Source organism: Peromyscus californicus, unplaced genomic scaffold, assembly GCF_007827085.1.
Source record: "Peromyscus californicus insignis strain IS unplaced genomic scaffold, ASM782708v3 Scaffold_4__1_contigs__length_199733344, whole genome shotgun sequence".
In the NCBI taxonomy this organism is placed as follows: domain Eukaryota; kingdom Metazoa; phylum Chordata; class Mammalia; order Rodentia; family Cricetidae; genus Peromyscus; species Peromyscus californicus.
In genome coordinates, this window is record NW_026294562.1 from 151,857,214 (window position 1) to 151,876,180 (window position 18,967).

Genomic DNA, 18,967 nt, shown 5'->3' on the forward strand with positions numbered 1-18,967 from the left:
GTACCCTTTCTTAAATCACCTCTCTGAGTGTGCCATGGCCCTGCCTGAAAGCTTCATTTTTAAAAAGTTAAATGTGCTCACCTGTGTAAGGTTATGTGACTTTGAATGTCAGAGATGGCACTTGGCTTTACACTTTAAAAGTAGCAGATCAGAAGAGCTAAATACTCGAGGAGTCTCCTTTTCTCAATAAATGAATTCACTGAGCTTCTAAACACCCCCTCTCTAGGCAAGATGCCCACATCAAACATGGGTATGCCACATGCATGTTGGTGTCCAAGGAGGCAAGAGGGCATCTGGTCCCCTGGAACTGAAGTTGCAGGCAATTGTGAGCTGCCGTGTGGATGCTGGAAACCAAACCCAAGTCCTCTGCAAGAACAGTCAATGCTCTTAATCACTGAGCCATCCACATAGCTTACACACTTCCACATAAAATCATTTTTAAATTAAAAATACCAATGCTGTACTTAATGTCATAATTTTACATGGGCATTTCCCTCTGATAAGTATGTTCTTTCTCACACAGGCACCTAAAAAACTCCTACTCATTCCTAATTACTCTGCTAAGTTGTGAACTGTGAAGTTTTCCTTTAACATGCATGTGTGTACACTGCACTAAAACTATCTCACTTCAAATTTCGACACAGCAACCTGTGCCTGCTTCAGTAGGAGCCTCTTTGATGTAGAGAAGGTTCTTTGACAATTATTCCAAAACCCAAATCCTAAACTGCTTTACAGAGATTTTTATTTTAATATTAGTAAAAAAAAAAAAAAAGTCTTTCCGGTCAGATGTTCTCAACCTTTTAACTTTAGAAGTATATTAAATATTAATTTATTTTATTTGTATTCCCACTTAATCTCTGAGCATATCAAAGTATCATCAGAGTCACGGAAAAAAATGAGTTTTATTTAACCAACTCGATCTGAATTCCACATAGATACGAAACTCTGCCATTAACTTCAGGTTGTGCTTCAGCATCTGGGGAAAGTGGGAAACTTTCTGGGATTGTCTCCTAACTCGACAATTCTTAAATGAACTAAAATATAGAAAAATGGCCACTTCCCTCATATATAATAGGAAGAACTAATTATATGTAACCAAGGCCTCAAAGGGCCAGCAAGATAGCTTAGGAAGTAACAGCACCTACTGCCAAGGGTTATGATCTCATTTCCTGGACACACACTGCAGGGGAGAACTGACAGCCACAAGTTGTACTCTGACTCCCTCATGTACCTACATACACAAACATGCACACACATAAATAAGTAAATAAGTAAGTAAGTAAGTAAGTAAGTAAGTAAGTAAGTAAGTAAATAAATAAATAAATAAATAAATAAATAAATAATAAATGCAGAAGTGTCCTGAAGGTGCCAGTTTGGGGCCCAATCTTTCTGCTTAGGACAATCTTATATTAAGAAGATTCAAAATAATCAATAATGTGTCTGCATGAAGGACATTATCATAGAGTCCCTTATAATAAAGTGGGAAACAACCTAGACTTTGATAACTGAGAAATACTCATACAACAGTTAAATAATGGGAAACTGAAATCCAGTAAAATAAGATTCACAGTCTTTAAAAGTATGCAAATACATTTACGTGATATTGGTCAAGTCAGCAAAGTAGGATATATAGATTCCATTTGTTTGCTTGCCTGCTTTTCTGGTTGGGAGATTGTTTTGTTGTTGTCATTTTTGAGGCAGTCTCATGTAGCCCAAGGAAGCCTCAAACTCACTTTATAGCTGAGGCTGGCTTTGAGCTCCTAACCTCTGCCTCCGTGACCCCAGTGTTGGAACTGCAGGTATGCACCACCCACCTCAGCTATTACCTTTCTATCCAGAAGTATTCTCTGCAGATCATGTGCTTTGATGAAAAATCTACAGGGTTTGTAGTCAGCAAAGCTAGTTTAGGATATTACTAGCCTTGTGGCTTTAGTGAATTGATTTTACTGGCAGTGCTTCTGGTAAAATGGGATGCTAACAATAAAAGTTACCTTACTGTGAGAAGTCAATGCATTGAGCAGAAGTGTCCAGCATAGTAGAGCACAGAGCAGGCATATGGGGGGGGGGGGGGTCTCTCACTCTTAATTTACCTTTCTTTTTAAATAGTGTCCTCCACAATGGTGGTGAAGAGCAACTTTTAAAGATCTCATTTACGTGTGCGTACCTGTGTGTGTGTGTGTGTGTGTGTGTGTGTGTGTGTGTGTGTGTGTGCACCATGTTAGTCCCAAGGCCTATAGAGACCAGAAGAAGGTGTCAGGTCCCTTGGAACTGGAGTTACAGATGGTTGTAAGATACCATTCGGGTGCTGGAAATTGAATCTGGGTTTTCTGTAAGAGCAGCAAGTACTCTTATCACTGAGCTGTCTCTCTAGCCTGAAAAGGTATATTTAATCATTATTACTTGGATTGGCCAACACTAAAGAAACATGCTTCAGTGTTTGAAATTAATTTCATAACTGAAATTTCTAATAAAGGCACCTTAATAATGAGAGATATGCCCAAAGCCTCAGAAAAAAAAAACTAAATACAGAATTTGGCCCTTAACTTGATCATTCAAAATAAGAAGATTGAACCACATTAACCTGGGGGTTGTACATTCACACTTCATGTCCAGCCTGGTGTTTGAGCCTGGAGAAGCAACTTGGTCACTTCAGATGTAAAGAATGGAAGGCAGCTGTTGTAGAATATTATTTTAAGATGTGTTACATTTGTTTACACTGTGGAACATTTGTTTTAATGATGCAAAGATGTGCTGCATTCTTCTATGTTGCATTTGTTTTACTCTGTGAAGCTGTGTTACTCTGCCTGTCTAAAACACCTGATTGGTCTAATAAAGAGCTAAATGACCAATAGCACACAGGAAAGGATAGATGAGGATGACAGACAGATAGAATAAATGGAAGGAGAAGTCTGGGAAGAAAAAGATCAAGGAGCTAGAGAAGGAGGGGTACTCAAGTGGCCAGCCACCTAGCTATACAGCCAGCAACAGAGTAAAAAAGAAAGATCCATACAGAAATAGAAACAGGTAAAAGTCCAGAGGCAAAAGATAGATGGGATAATTTAAGTTAAGAAAAGCTGGCTAGAAATAAGTGAAGCTAAGGCAGGGCATTTATAAGTAAGAAAAAAAATTTCCCTGTGTGATTTATTTGGTAGCTGGGTGGCAAGCCCCCCCCCCCAAAAAAAGCAAAGAGCCAAAGAACCAAAGAGTAAAAAGCAACCAATTAGATTTTGGTGCCCAACGTGGGGCTTGAGTTTACATGTAGGGTCTGAGAAAGTTGAAAAAGAAAAAAAAAAAAGAACAAGAAGAAAGGACATGACTCCTTTCAAAGGCTTTGCTGTTCAGATCGCAGGGAACACTAAATAGAAATGGCAAGCTAAGTAAAAACTGCTTGTGGCAGCACAGGTACCAGCTTTCTAGGTAGGGTGAATGCAGTTCCTGATCACACATGTCCGACTTGACTGTGGACTTTAGGCTTGGCTTCCAGACCTGAGAAGCAGGCAGAGCCAGCTGATAGAGCCACACAAAGGACATAGTGTAGCTCAGCAGTGTAAAGTTTGCTCACACAGTCAAAAAAAGCTAAAAGATACACAGTAAAAGAGATCCAGATGGAAAAAAAAAACCTCTAATTAGGTTCCAGTGTGTTTTACAATGTGTGTGGGCTTAAGAAAGAAAAGAAAATGGATATAGACAGTCACAAGAAGAAATAGTTTTAAAAAAATAGTCAAGTCTTTAAAGAGATAGCAAAAGTAATATAAAAGGAAACAGCCATGTAAAATGGAAAACACACATGGAGTCTGGATCCTATATAGTATTGTGTTGATTTTTTTTTTTTTTTTTTTTTTGGTTTTTTGAGACAGGGTTTCTCTGTGTAGCTTTGCGCCTTTCCTGGAACTCACTTGGTAGCCCAGGCTGGCCTCGAACTCACAGAGATCCGCCTGCCTCTGCCTCCCGAGTGCTGGGATTAAAGGCGTGCACCACCACCGCCCGGCGATTTTTTTAATTTTTTGATTGTTGATGGGCAAGAGACATCCTTTGGGAGACATGGGATTGTGAACTAGACTACAAAATTGAACCAGCCTACTTTATGGCTATCATAACTTTCAAAAAGAAGTCAAATGTATTTGTCAAAGGGAAATCAAAAATACTTTGGAGAAGGGATTTCACTTTTGTTCCCACAGGAGACAAGAGGCTGTAGATTCCTTCAGGAATAATATGGATCAGGTTTGATCAAGGGAGACCTCCTGAAACTTGACACATGATATCTGTCAATAAAGATCTTCCCAGGACTTGGCCATTATTTCAATTTTTCTTGGGGACTCCTAAAGATGCTTCACCCACAGACAACAGGAAGCAGTCTAGAAAAAAACAACGTTCACATTTATAAGAGTTAGGGTATGGGAAGCTTTGGGTTATTTAGTAGGCTATGGATTGTGGTGGTATTGTGTTCTTCAAAATATTGTGCACCCTAATAAACTTATCTGGGATCAGAGACAGAATGGCCACAATATTAAACATAGAGGATAGGCAGTGGTAGCACATGCCTTTAATCCTAGCATTCCAGAGGCAGAAATCCAACTGTTCAAGGATACAGCAAGCATGGTGACTCACGCCTTTAATCCCAGGGAGTGATGGTAGAAGGCAGAAAGATATATAAGGCATGAGGACCAGAAACTAGAAGCATTTGGCTGGTTAAGCTTTTAGGTTTTGAGCAGCACAGTTCAGCTGAGAACCATTCGGATATGAGGACACAGAGTCTTCCAGTCCGAGGAAACAAGATCAGCTGAGAAGTTGGCCAGGTGAGATAGCTGTGGCTTGTTCTGTCTCTCTGACCATCCAGGATTTCACCCCAATAACTGGCCCTGGGTTTGATTTTATTAATAAGACTCTTTAAGATTCTTACTACAATGGATGTTTGTTATCATTTAGGAGAATACAGGAATATAGGATAGCAAGACAATTATTAATCTCATATATTTTGTATTGGCATAAATTTTAAGATATTGATTCAAATTTACTGGACATGCCTAGACTGAATCTACCAGGTTGAACTCAATCCCCAGGGGAGTATGGAGGAGATGGGAATGGGGGGTGGACTGGGGGGAAGGCGCTGGGGGGGACGAACAGGAGGGGGAGGACAAGGGAATCTGTGACTGATATATAAAATTAAATTAAATTATAAAATAAAAAAATTATAAAAAAACTGTAATTTTACAATAACAATGTAAAAAAACAAGTTAACTTTTGTTAAAGACTTTAACCATATATCTTTAATTTTCCTAATATATATATATTCCTTGAGAAAAATGTTAGACACTAAAATATAATTATTAAAAGTTATTCTATAAAAAAAACAAACAAAAACAAAACAAATTTAAAGTTAATTTTGTTACACTCTATATATGTATCTACTCTTGTTTGGGGTATTGTGCTTTTGCAGCTCATTTAAAAATGCAATGCGTAAATAAGAAATGAAGTTAGTAGTTAATCTATAATAATCAAACTTGTAGTCACATTAAGTATGCTTTAAAGATTAAACAGGTGTATTTTAGATAGGTAAATGGTTTTCAAACACTTCAAAGACCTACAGGATATGGCATTTAAAATGTTTTGTTAACCTAAGGTTTTTCATAACAATGAGACACATCTGTTCCTGGTAATACCAATTTACTTCATAAAAGGATTATTGGCATCAAAGAAATTCCACAGGAGTTTTCTTTTATTGTGGCAAGATTAGCCATTTGGGCAAGAAACTGCTATTGCCTTGACTGCTTGACAGTGTGCTGTGCAGACTGGACATGCAGGACCCACAGGACAGTGAGTGCTGAACTTTGCCAAAACAAACTAGGACCGTCTTTCAGGGTTCCTGCTTCACAGAAGAGTCTGCCAAGACATTCTGCAGGACACAGAGGAAAGCACCTGACAAACTTTGCCAAAACAAGGCAGGGCAGTCCTTCAAATATCCTGCTTCACTGAAAAGTCTGCCAGATATTCTGGGTCTGTAGACTGAAAATGGATGCCCCAACTTTGCAGAAGAACTTCAGGTGACTGCCCAGGCAGCAAAAATGTTTCTGTTGTTAAGTAATATTAATTCCTTCTGGAGTCTTTGATGGACTAAATAGTTAGAGTTGTACGTTTCCTTAATTATAATAGAAAGTAAATTAGGTATAAAACTTTGGAATCACCAAGATAGGATAGATAATAGAGTGTTTTCTCTGAATTTGCTAAATACAAATGGACTGAATAATATAAACACAATTCTTACTTGATAACTATATTTGTTGTATACTGTTTTACTAGGCTAAAATCTTTCATGTCTATTTAGATAAAAGGGGGAAATGTTGTAGAACATTATTTTAAGATGTGTTACATTTGTTTACACTGTGGAACATTTGTTTTAATGTTGCAAAAATGTGTTGCATACTTTTATGTTGCCTTTGTTTTATTCTGTAAAGCTGTGTTACTCTGCCTGTCTAAAACACCCGATAGGTCTAATAAAGAGCTGAACAGCCAATAGCTTGGCAGGAAAGGGTAGGTGAGGATGGCAGGCAGACAGAAATAAATGAGAGGAGAAATCTGAAGAGAAGAAGAAGATCAAGGAGCTAGAGAAAGGAAGAGGACTCATGTGGCCAGCCACCCAGCTCCACAGCCAGCAACAGAGCAAGCAAGAAAGAAAAATCCATACAGAAATAAAGAAAAGTAAAAGCCCAGAGGCAAAAGATAGACAGGATAATTTAAGAAAAGCTAGTCAGAAATAAGCCAAGCTGAGGCATTTATAAGTAAGAAAAAAAAAACCCATGTGTATATTTATTTGGTAGCTGGGTAGCAGCCCCACCCCCCACCCCCCGAAGAGCAAAGAGCTAAAGAACCACAGAGTAAAAAGCAACCAATGACAGACAGTATTTAAGGTGGATGGGATGGTGTTTCTGTAGAGGGGGAAACCTATTACAAAGTCTGTTGCAGTGAAAGGAATTAAAATGCAAAGCACTTCTCACCAGTATCAGATCACCTGCCAATGTTCCAATTCATAAATGTTAGTTGGATTCTGAAAACAGAGGAAAATGCATAACTCTAAGAGCACAGAGGACCACGCTGACCCTAGGTGAATACTTACGTCTGCAAACTTTACAACACTGGCCGGAAATGTGCACAGGGAGCGAGTCTGGGGAACAGTTGAGCGGGGGACAGGACATCCTTCGGCACTCCACAGCACCACTCTGGGCAGGGAAAGAGAGAGAAAGAGGTCTCTGAGGTGTCCTCTGAACAAGTCTGTTTCAGAGGAACTTCACCTCTCATCTCCAGAATCTCAGGGAGACAGGGCAGTGTGGGAAATCCCCAGGCCCCTCCGCAACCACAAATAAAGTATTCTCTCCAGCCCAAATAAACCTATGTCACCTCAATTACTTTTCTGATAAACATCACTGCCTTCATCCACCTGCCCATGTGGACTAAGTAGATTAGGCTGAAAACAAAAAGCCTATTTCTATGAGACATAAATAACACCTTTAGTAGACCCTGTCAATCATTTTTAAGGCTCTAACAATCCATTTTGTGTTTTCCTGGACAAACAATGCATTCTTCAGATATTTATCGAGTAATTTCAAGTAGACAGGGTTTACATACTAATTTAGGAGCGGCCTCTTTTCTGAAACCGAAGGAGTCTACAGGTGGCGGATAGTCTGTAAAGCATGAAGGGGGCATTGCCTGCATTCAGTTCTTGGGAACAGACATAGACATCTTGCAAAAATATAATACAAACATTGAGAGATTGATTAAACTGTTAAAAGTATATGGTGTGGGCGGGAAAGGTAGCTCAGCACTTTAGAGTACATATTGCCCTTTCAGAGGATCTGAGTTCAGTTCCCAGCATCGACGGTGGGCAGCTCTTAACCACCTGCAACTCCAAACTCAACACACTCACAGAGAGACACACATGAGTACACATGATTAAAAATAATAAAATTAAATCTTAAAATGTGTCCTCTGGGAAAAGAGAATAAAGCTCCAATAGGTCTAGAAATAAAGGGACCTCTGCCTCCCTCCACAGCCAACTCTCAAACTCCAAATAGTAAGTGGCTTAAGGAGAACATTAGATCAAACAGGATATAGTGAAGAAGCAGACTTTCATTTTCAAGCATTTGGAAATTGTTGGGGTCATTAAAGGGGAGTATGCATAACAGAAGTAGCATTATGTGCTGAGTAGCCTGCTGCATCCTACCAGCAAGCCTGAGTCTTGACCTTAGCCAGGGGCTTTAACCAGTGAGCCTGAGTCTTGACCTCAGCCGGGGGGCTTTAACCAGTGAGCCTGAGTCTTGACCTTAGCCAGGGGCTTTAACCAGTGAGCCTGAGTCTTGACCTTAGCCAGGGGCTTCAACCAGTGAGCCTGAGTCTTGACCTTAGCTGGGGGCTTTAACCAGCAAACCTGAGTATTGACTTAGCCAGGGCTTACTTTGCACGTGCAGTTCCTGCAATTGTCACCGTCCACCCAGGAGTCTTGGTCCCTGTAGAGCAGCCCACTCACTTGGCAGGTCTTCTCACAATGGCAGTTTTCCAGCTGACCGAGTCTTGTCTCTGCATAATTCAGCTGCAGAAAAGATTTAGTGATTGTAATTTGTATGATTCAACTGCATTGTCCCAGCAAAACTAATAGTAATAAGGGGGTGGGGGGGGGGAATCTGAGCAGAGAGAAAAGAAATCGCTGGGTGGTTTCCTGATTCTTAGCATAATCTGTTTTCTGGTTTCCACACAGGTAAAAATCATACTAAACTGAAGACATGTTGTCTCCTGTGGTCTAATGAACATCAAATGAGACATTAAATGGTGTCTCTGGAGCCTTGTGGGTATCCATGACAGCGTGTGCTTACAGCACAAACCCACACAGATGTGCTGGCAATGAGAGCGTTCCTGAGAACTAATTAGGATGTTGAGCAGAGATCTAATTGGGAAGCCCCATGCACTTGCATCTATCTCCCACCATCCTGTCTGTGCAGTTTGCAAGAAGGAAGGCATAGCTTCCTCTCAGGTGAAAATTTTGGGGACTTGCAACAAGAAAGGGAAGTTCTTGGCAAGTCCAGTGTCTTCCCAAATCAGTGTCCCCAAACAGAATGCCCAGGTTTTCATCTGAGCATTCAGAGGAAGAGCAGGAGAGGTAAGAAACCCCTAACTGAGATCAGGAGTTTTTGTTTGTTTATTTGCTTGCTTGCTTGTTGGTTGGCTTGTGGGAGAGGACCAGAGATGGCTCAGTAGTTAAAGTCCTTGCAGGCAAGCATAAGGACATGAGTTCCATCCCCAGCCCCCAGGTCAAAACTGGGTACAGCAGTTGTCTGTAACCTTGGTGCAAGGGAGATGAAGACAGCCAGACCTCTGAAGTTCATTAGCCAGTCAAAGTAGCTGAATCAAAGGGCTTCAGATTCAAGAGGAGACTCGATCTCAATAATAAGGAGAAAGTGGTTGAGGAAGATACTGACATCAGCTCCTGGCCTACACACACACACACACACACACACACACACACACACACACACACACACACACGCACTTCATTGCTTTTAACCACGGAGTCTAAATGTACAAATTCAAGGGGAATATAAAGCTTAGCCATCCTCACGAGGAAGCCCTGAGAGTGATTATCACCAGGGGTAAGCTCTCATAACAATCCTCTTGATCTGGAATAAGAAATCTCTCTCTCTCTTTTCCCTGCTGGGTCATTTTTCCTTGATCACATCCTAAGCAATTCTTAACTTCAGACATCTGAGGTCCTCCTGGCCTCACCCTGCCTTTGACCCCATCCTGAGGAACTCTTGTCTTCAGACGCCTGAGGTCCTCCTGTCCTCACCCTGCCTTTGACCCCATCCTGAGCAACTCTTGTCTTCAGACATCCGAAGTCTTCCTGGCCTCACCCTGCCTTTGACCCCATCCTGAGCAACTCTTGTCTTCAGACATCCGAGGTCCTCCTGGCCTCCCGCCGCCCGTGGCCACACTCAGCACCACTAGGTTCCCTTAACAGCTCCTCTGCATATGGCTCCAGTTCTCTTTCTTGGTCCAGCCTACTCTAGTTTTCCTTCCAGCACAGCAGAGAGTCGAAGTGTAGCTCAGTGGTAAAGCACCGGCCTGGCATGTGGAAGCCTGGCTTCATCCCTGGCACCACAAAAAAAGAAAAGTAATAAAAACCTGAGTGCAGCAATTTGGTGTGAGGTGTCCACTGTGACATCCATACAGAAGACTGACAGCCTCCCCACCCCCAGCTTCCTTCACATAAAGAGTGCTATCATGAGCATAAGTACCAATTCCTAGTTTCTCTTTTCCTCCTAAATCACACTGTGCTTCCAATGCCTTGCATGTGTTCCCCTTAAAGACCAGAGCATCCTTTGACCCAATGATGACTATAATAGCGAGCCTGGGAAACAACAAGTCCCACCTGTAACATGAACTGCTAAATGTTCTTATTTAAAAAAAAAAAAACCCAGAGTCAGATATTGGGGTGAAAACTGAGAGATCAGAGGGATAGAACAAGCCAAGCCACAAGTTCTTACTGCCAGGAAATCCTCAGCCCAAGAGAACACTATTTCTTGTATACTCAAGCCTATATATCTTTCTGTGCCCTGCCATCTTACTTCCTCTCTCCACCCAGCTACATCACTTCCTCTTTCCACCCAGCTCTAGCACTTCCTGTCTGTCTGTACAGATCTCCAGACCTCTATGGTTAACTAGTGCTGGAATTAAAAGCATGTGCCACCACATCTGGCTGTGTTCCCAGTGTGGCCTTGAACTCACAGAGATCCAGATGAATCTCTGCCTCCCAAATGCTAGGATTAAAGGCGTGTGCTACCACTGTCTGATTTCTATATTTAATATAGTGGCTGGCTTTTTCCTCAGATCTCCAGGCAAGCTTTATTTGTTAGAGCATAAATAAAATATCACCACACCCACCATCTTTCCATTATCAATATTTTTATTGTGTGACAGTTTCATGCATTTATATAATGGATTTAAGTCATTTTCACACACCCTCCATTCTCCTCCCTCACTCCCCTCTGTTCCTTCGGAAACCCTTCTTCTGAACCCCCTCCTATTTCCATGTCTTCTTTTGAGTGTGACCCACTGAGTTTAATGGTAGTTTCTTACCCAAGCATGGGTGGGAGTTAACTGGTGCAAGAGCAGCTTACCAGTGCTAGGCCACTGAAGAAGATGATGCACACCCTCAACAACTATTAACAGCCAAAAGTTGGCCCTATGTTCTCTCCTGTGCCCCTAAACAGCACTACTCTCTGAAAGAGACTCCTTGTGTGATTCTAACTGATGGAATAGTTACTTGTGGCCATTTCCTTAACCCTTTTCCTCCAAGCACTTGAAATTTCTCAAAGGAATGTGTCCTTGTTGCCGACTATAATGAGGTGGCAAACCACATAGAAAGCAGGCCCCTCGACTACCTGCATGGTCCACATTCACCCTGGAGAACTACCAGACTTGCTTTGAACTCCCCCAGGTCCTTCTAATATGTCTGATCTTCCAAAGTGGTGCATTTCATTTAAAGCTCCAGTCTAATTATATAGTTTCTAGAATCTGTGATAATTAAGATCTTTGGGAATTCTTTAGGTAGCACAGATAAAACATACTTCAAGACTTTGCTGAGGTTAAATAACCAAGGCACATGACATCAAAGATAATAAAATGACAGCTCATCACTCACTATCTTTATTCCGTCTATTAGCCCCAATAGTTCCTGTGTGAGCTGGGCTTGAACAAACACAGGTGAGCTAGATGTACCTGCTAAAAGTGCCTCCAAAGGGTGCCTGCAACCTTGATAGCAAGTGTGTGCCTCACTCTGCAAATCTAGTGTCTATAAAGCTCCAAGAAGGAAACTCCTTCAAGACACATGACCCGAGAGGGAGCTCCAGCTACTGAATGAAGTTCTGTGACACTCTAGGAGCTCCCCTGAGGTCAGCCTTAGTGATGACAAGTGCCCATCCAACAAAGCTGAGCTACATCCCTCTGTGAGGCCCTGGTCCTAAGAAAGCTCCACTTTTAATGTGATGCATTTTGTTTTCCTGTCTGAACTTTCTTTTGACTTTTAATGTGTTTAGCTCTTTCTAGCAACACGGAGAAGCCCTAATCTCTATAATAAAAAGAGTGTAACAGACAGGTAACAAAGGCAAAGGGACACTAAGGTAAAAAAAAAACCTAATTTTTCAAAGGCATTTAATATGTAATCGTGCCTTCTTTTCTTCTGCTAAATTCTATAACAACAATAAAGGAGAAAAACATCTCTGAGTAAAAAAAAAATGAATTGCATTTTCTGCCATTGGTGGAAGCATGCTGAATTTATACGAATTTCATTTCAAAAACTATTTCTCACAACCGCCTCTCTCTGAGAATGCCTGAGATCCCAAACAGATATGGTTTAGGTCTGCATCTCTGTTATGTTTTACCTTTGTTCTTGCACTTATCTAAGCAACCATGAACTGAATCATTTATTCCTAGCTCTACACATTAGAAGACAGACAGTGGAGGGCTTTTTCACAAGAAGAGGTCAATGAATGGATGGGAGTACATTAGTCCTACAATAGATTGCGTTTTCGCTTTGAAGTACTATTTTGGTGTTTGTTATGTGGATCAGAGAAAATGTAAATCATTGTTAAACCTTTACTCTTAATTGAAAAATTATCACCGAGTTCCTCAAAACAAGAAAGGTCTCAAAATTAAATATGTCACAGCTTGAAATGTCACTCTAACTGGGACTTGATTTTTCCACACAAATTTCAGTGATTTTAAAAAAAAAGTAATGCAGAAATTCCAAGTCTAGGAGCTGGCAGGTTGTTACAACAAGTAAAGCTGCTTGTTGCCAAGCATAAAGAACTGAGTTCCATCACAGAAAACGCGTGACGGAAGGAGAGAACCAACTCGTGGAGGTGGTTATCTGACCAACACATGTACATTGTGCCATGTGCACGTGTGTGTATGCAAACATAAACAAGCAAATAAATGTAATTTTAAAAAAGGAATTCCCAGTCTTGGATAATCTAGCTAGCTCTGATTAATATCTTCGAATTCAGTATCACAGAACTCCAAAAACTAAACATCAGAAATACCAACAAATGGGATTAATGAGAGGAAAAGACAGAAGAAGAGATGAAGAACAAATGGCAATATGCATTTGAGAAATGTTTGCCCTCATTGTGAGGGTTGATTTTAATCGTCAACTTACCATAACCGAGACTTTCCTGGAAAGAGAGTCTCAGTGAGGATTTGTCTAGATTAGGTTTGCCTGTAGGCATGCCTGTGAGGGATTTCCTTAGTTTGGTTAATTGAGGTGCAAAAATACCACCCTGAATGTGGACAGCACCATCGCATGTGCTAGACAGTGAGCTAAATGCAAAGCACTGAGCATAAGCATCCATTCAAGGCTCTCTCCTCTTGACTGGATATAATCTGACTAGTTGCTTCAAGTCCCTGATGCCTTGACTTCCCTGTTAAGGATGGACTGTAACCTGGAACAAAGAGCCAAATAAGTCCTATCTCCCTCAAGTTGCTTTTGTCAGCGTCTCTTATCACAGCAGCAAGAAACAAAACTAAGACATTAGCCATCTAAGAAATACGAAGAGAAGCCACACTGAGATCCCATCTCACCACGGCCAGAATGGCAGTCAGCAAGAAGATGAATAAAAGCAACTGCTGCTGCAGGTGAGGACCAAAGGAACACTGTCCACTGAGCAGGAGCCTATACCAGACTAGACACTACTGAAATCAGCATGGAAGTTCCTCGAAATAGATCGACTGTGTGACCCAGCCAGGCCACTTCTCAGAATTTACCCAAAGACCCCAGAGCAACACGTCACAGAGATACTTGCACATCCGTGTTGACTGTATCACTGTTCGCAAAGCTAAGTTGTGAAACAAACCAAGGGGCTCAACAACAGCGGAGTGGATAAACAAAACGTGTACACACATACAACGGGATTCTCTTCAGCCATCGGGAAGAATGAAGGGATGCTGTTTGCAGAAAAGTGGATGCAACTGGAGACAGCCATAAAAGGAACTTGTCAGTCTCAGACAGACAACGCTTTGGTGACATTACATAGGCTGTGATAAAGGCTGCAACCGAAAGCAGTTTGAGAAGGAAGGGTTCATTTCCGCTCACAGTTTATTGTCTATCAGGAGGGACAGCCCAGGCAAATTCAAAGCGGGAACCTGAAGGCAGGAACTGATGCAGAGTCCATGGAGAATTGCTCCCTTGCTTGCTCTCATGGCTTGCTCAGGGTTCTTTCTTATACAACCCAGGACCACATGCCAAGGGTTGGCACCACCCATGTCCTGGACTTGCTCTCTAAAAGGGCTCTGAGGTTTCCCAGAGTATGAAAACCCATATATGAAATGCCTTTTCAGGTCCTCTCTCTTCCTGCTGCAGATGAAAGTCCTGACAGCATCTAGGAGACGCTATCAGTATTTGAGATATCTAGCCACTGAGGAAGGTGTGCATTCCCTTAGAGACTACTGGTCCTTCCTGGTTTACAGAATAACAGCAATGCTCACTGAGTGTGCACCCTCCATCTTGCACCAAAGCTCATAGGCTGATGTAAGGAATAATGATTTCTACAGATGGGATTTGGGAGCTAGAAAAGTCCAATGGCTTGTTCAAGACTAGGAACATCTAAAACAATGTCAAAGGGATGCTCAGGGTCAGATCATTAGCATTCCAAATCCCTGTCTCTAGCTCTACCTTGGGCTCTCTGATCAATTTCTGTCTTAATCACAGCTGCTGGATAACCCAAACCTAGCTCCAATCCCATCCACTAACACTTGTCACACTAGGTTTATTTAATTGGAGATAAACCCTGATGACAAGTAGACTTGATGCCATTGAATTCCCTTTGCATCTTGGAACTAACTGTCTTTAACTTCCAGTTGGCGTCACAGCTACAGACTCCATATCCCTCAATCTGCCAAAAGGATCAGTGATGTTTTGCTTCCACCAAGATAGTAGATCAGATGCCCTAAAAGACTTCTCTGCTTGAATGAACTAAAATCCTGCAGGCAACATATAAGTAAAAATCTCAAAAGTCACCACAGATGTAGCTCAAAAGAAAGTCACAGAGGCCAAAGCAGACTGACAGAAAGGATCTCAGGTGACCAGCAAATACCAAGGCCCACCTGTATCCTGCTGAAGTACAGAGCCCTTGGGCTCCCATCTTGATGGAGACATGGGGGAAAGTACAACAGACAGACAGTATAGTCTAAGAGGTGTCCCTTAAAAGAAACTCCTGTGCAAAGGTAAGGCTCTGGAAGGCTAGACCCTCATTGAAGGTGAATGAAAAGGAAGTAAGCCTTATACACAATGCAGAAAGAGTAAGCCTCCCACAGCACAGAAAAGCCTTCTTGTTCAGACCCTACCACTGGCAGGAGGAAGAAAAATTTGTCCTTGAAAAATTCTTCTCCCAGACTTCACTTGGCCTGGTATGGGCTGGGAGAGTGATTCTGTGAAGTGAGGTGACAGAAATAGAAGGGTCCTCATCATCTTTGCAGACGCATACACCATGTCAACCCAGGGCTCAAAGACGGAAAAGAAGCAGTTCAGAGGCAAAGGGTGAGATGAAAGGTCTTCTTCCTGCCCTGGGCTTCCTCTGCACTGGGTGGCTGCAGGCTCCTACTTTCACCCCTACAGCAAATCTGAGAACTTAGGCATGGCTCAGCGATATGGCTCTTTTATATTTCCTCTTCCTTCTCCTTCCTGATGCCTCCATCCTCTTGATCTCCACTTATTAACACCCACCTCTACCCTCCTCACATTTTATTTTGTTTCTCTTTACAATCCTTTTTTTTTTCTCCAACCATAAATTTTCTGGGATATGGCTGGCCTTTTAAGATCCAAGAACCTGAGTTCTGGTCCTGGGTCTGCCTTCTGTTATCTCAGGAAGAGCTATCTACTCATTCTGACGACCCTCAGTCTTCTCCTCTGTGAAGTATGCTAACAAATTAAACTAAGCTCTCAGAACTATTTGGAGAATTGAAGGGCTAGCACACATAAAAGATAAGCACTGGACCAAACACGTAGAAACTGCCCAACAAGTTTAGCTAATGAATGAGTTTCCAGGTTCTTCTATACTGATGGTTAAGTTCCACGGGACGAATTTTGTCTACCATTTATTTTTATACAGCCTGTAAGCTACAAATGGTCTTCACACTTTTCAATGGTTATATTTTAGGCTATATATAATTAAGTTTTAAATAAAGCAAGTATATACACAGGATCCTAAATTTTGCCTCTTGGCCTGGCAAAGCCCACAATTAGCTATTTGTGTGCGTGCGTGCGTGCGTGCGTGTGTGTGTGTGTGTGTGTGTGTGTGTGTGTGTGTGAGAGAGAGAGAGAAGGAAGACGATTTGGTGGCTTGCATGTCTGCTGTGTAAACTTGAGGACATGACTTCCTATCTCCATTGCCCAGGTAAAAAGCCATGAGTGCTGACATGCTTATAATATCAGCAATGAGGTTACAGAGACAGGAGGATTTCTGGGGCTCACTGGCCAACCAATGCAGTCAATTGGTGAGCTCCAGGTATAGTGAGAAACTCTGTCTCAAAAACTAAGGTGGGAAGGGATATATATATGTATATATATCCTATTGCCATTCTAGACTACCATAGATTCCAAACAATGCAGTGGAAATGGAAGAACTCCCCTGCAGAATCACACATCTTTCTAGTTTAGAAGGAACAGACTTATAAATCTGCAAAGCTCCAAGGGAGTGGGTTTAGAAGGTGAATGAAACCATTTTCAGCTTGCAATTTCCCACAATTAAATGTCTTCCACTTCACAAATGCCCATTTTACATAATACTATTCGAAGGGTAGAGTTCATTGTGGCTCCTAGACAGTGCACAGCTCGAAAGAGAAAAATGGCATTGCTGCATAGGGGAGAATGGGAAAGAAAAGAGCATACTGGGAGCTGAGAATGGAGGCCAGCCATCACCCGAGGCTGAGTGGCATGTGTCTTGTTCTAAAAATCTGCTAGCATGCTAAAATATAATTACCAGTATTGAGATCAAGCTGCTGCAGACAATGTGACATAAAAGCTTCTATGTGCCACAAGCTGGGATGGCGAATAATTGCCCACGATTCCAATTTTCTCCACACTCTCAAGGTGAAAAGCTAATGCTTTAGGACTCCAGCCTCAGTCTCCATCTTTCTCTTTACAAAAAGTATTCTGTCTCTCTTTTCCAGCCAAAAGAAGATTTAGCTTGGGGCACTGAGAAGACAGTTTGGTGGCTTACATGTTTGCTGTGCAAGCTTGAGGACCTGTCTTCATATCCCCATTACCCGGGTAAAAAGCCATGTGTGCTGGCATGCTTATAATATCAGCAATGAGGCTGCAGAGACAGGAGGATTTCTGGGGTTCACTGGCCAACCAATACAGTCAATTAGTGAGCTCCAGACATAGAGCGAAACTCTGTCTCAAACACTAAGGTGGGAAGGGACTCGGGTAGACAGCAATATTGACTTCTGCCCTTAGCACCTAGGCACGGATGCACCCACCACATGTACACACACACACACACACACACACACACACACACACACACACACACACACACACACACACGCACGAGCTTGAAGAAGATGTCATGGCCAAAAATCTAGTGTGAGCTAAAAAGGTTGTCAGTCATGGCATGATCTATGGCTCCCAATCACTTACCCACCTCCCCTGCATTTCCACTTGCCACAGCTGAGGCCAGCAGCAGCCAGCCACAGGTAGAATGGGACTAATGGATCATTTTCACCATTATTAAAATTCTTACTTTTGCCGAGTATAATGTCTCTTAGGCCCAACCTAATTCTTCCTTTGCCCTAGGCCAGAGTCCATGTCCAGGACTGATCACTGCCACAACAGCAGCATTTTCTGCTTTGTGTTGTTTTGTTTTCATTTCTGTGCCCTTTTCCACAAGGCTTTGGTGTTTCATGTAAAGCCACACTTCATGAATACATATGAAAGCTCCTAATTATTTACATTTGGATCTCAGCGACTCAATATGAACATGAGGGATTGTGTTGCTCATCATTGCCTCTTTGTGTCTAACAGGGTCCCAGGGAAATCCCAGAGCCATACACATTGTCTGCTGGATGAATGACGAAGATGTATTCTGCATGATACAACTAAAGGTATCTTTGCCCCTTCACTTAACTCAGAACCGATCTGAAAATGAGCCACATATTAGAAGCTTGATGTAATGCCTTCCGATGACAGAAATCTGCCCACGATAGCTGTTTTACCCTCCTGATTATTATCAATTACTCTTATATCCAGAACACATTAGCTCACAAGCTGCAGTGATTCTGCCCATATATCATCTCTCATTGTTACTGCCTTCATAGCCACTGGGTAAATTCTTTTTTATTCAAAAGGAACCTACAGTGATACAGACTGCTTTCTGCTTCCCAATACTTCTAAGAAAACCATTGTGATACAGCCTAATCTTATCAAAGACCTCAGTCATTGTGCTTACTACAGGTAGTCCCATTTCAAGCAAAAATAAAACATTTTGTAGTAGCACTTTACACATGCCAAGCTAAAAGTTTTTCCATTAAAACAGATCGCTCTGAATTCTAGACAGGACCTAGAGACAGAACATTGCAATGAATTTGGACACCTACTTTTGCAGTCATCTTGGCCAAAAGCTCTTGCAAATCCATTATTCCTTGAACCAGGCTCAGGAAATCACTGCATGTTGGACAAGCTCAATAAAGAAAACAAAAGGTACGTGTTGATCATGTGCTCACACAAGAAAGAGAAACTTGAAATGAGTTATTTAACTATACAAGGAGTTTGCTTTCTTGGGATTAAAATTTGCGGGAAATGATGGGATTTCTGGTCCTGATGCTGTTTCCCTCACTTTTATTAATAATAAAAAAATGGAAAAGAAGAGGCAGTTAACTGAAAAGAACATGATTTTTAAACTAAATCCTCATATGAATTGAAAGGTGA

At 41.7% G+C, this 18,967-nt stretch overlaps 1 protein-coding gene across 2 annotated transcripts in view; it reads right to left on the reverse strand.

Moving 5' to 3' along the window:
* The window catches only part of Nell1 (neural EGFL like 1), an 839,269-nt gene that overhangs the window by 596,081 nt on the left and 224,221 nt on the right, over nucleotides 1-18,967 (reverse strand). For both annotated transcript variants that reach the window (XM_052761990.1, XM_052761989.1), the window contains exons 7-9: nucleotides 18,637-18,719; nucleotides 8,447-8,581; nucleotides 7,112-7,214 (exon numbers count right to left, since the gene is read on the reverse strand). In XM_052761990.1, coding sequence (XP_052617950.1) covers nucleotides 7,112-7,214; nucleotides 8,447-8,581; nucleotides 18,637-18,719 — 321 coding nt within the window. The remainder of the gene's footprint in view (nucleotides 1-7,111; nucleotides 7,215-8,446; nucleotides 8,582-18,636; nucleotides 18,720-18,967) is intronic.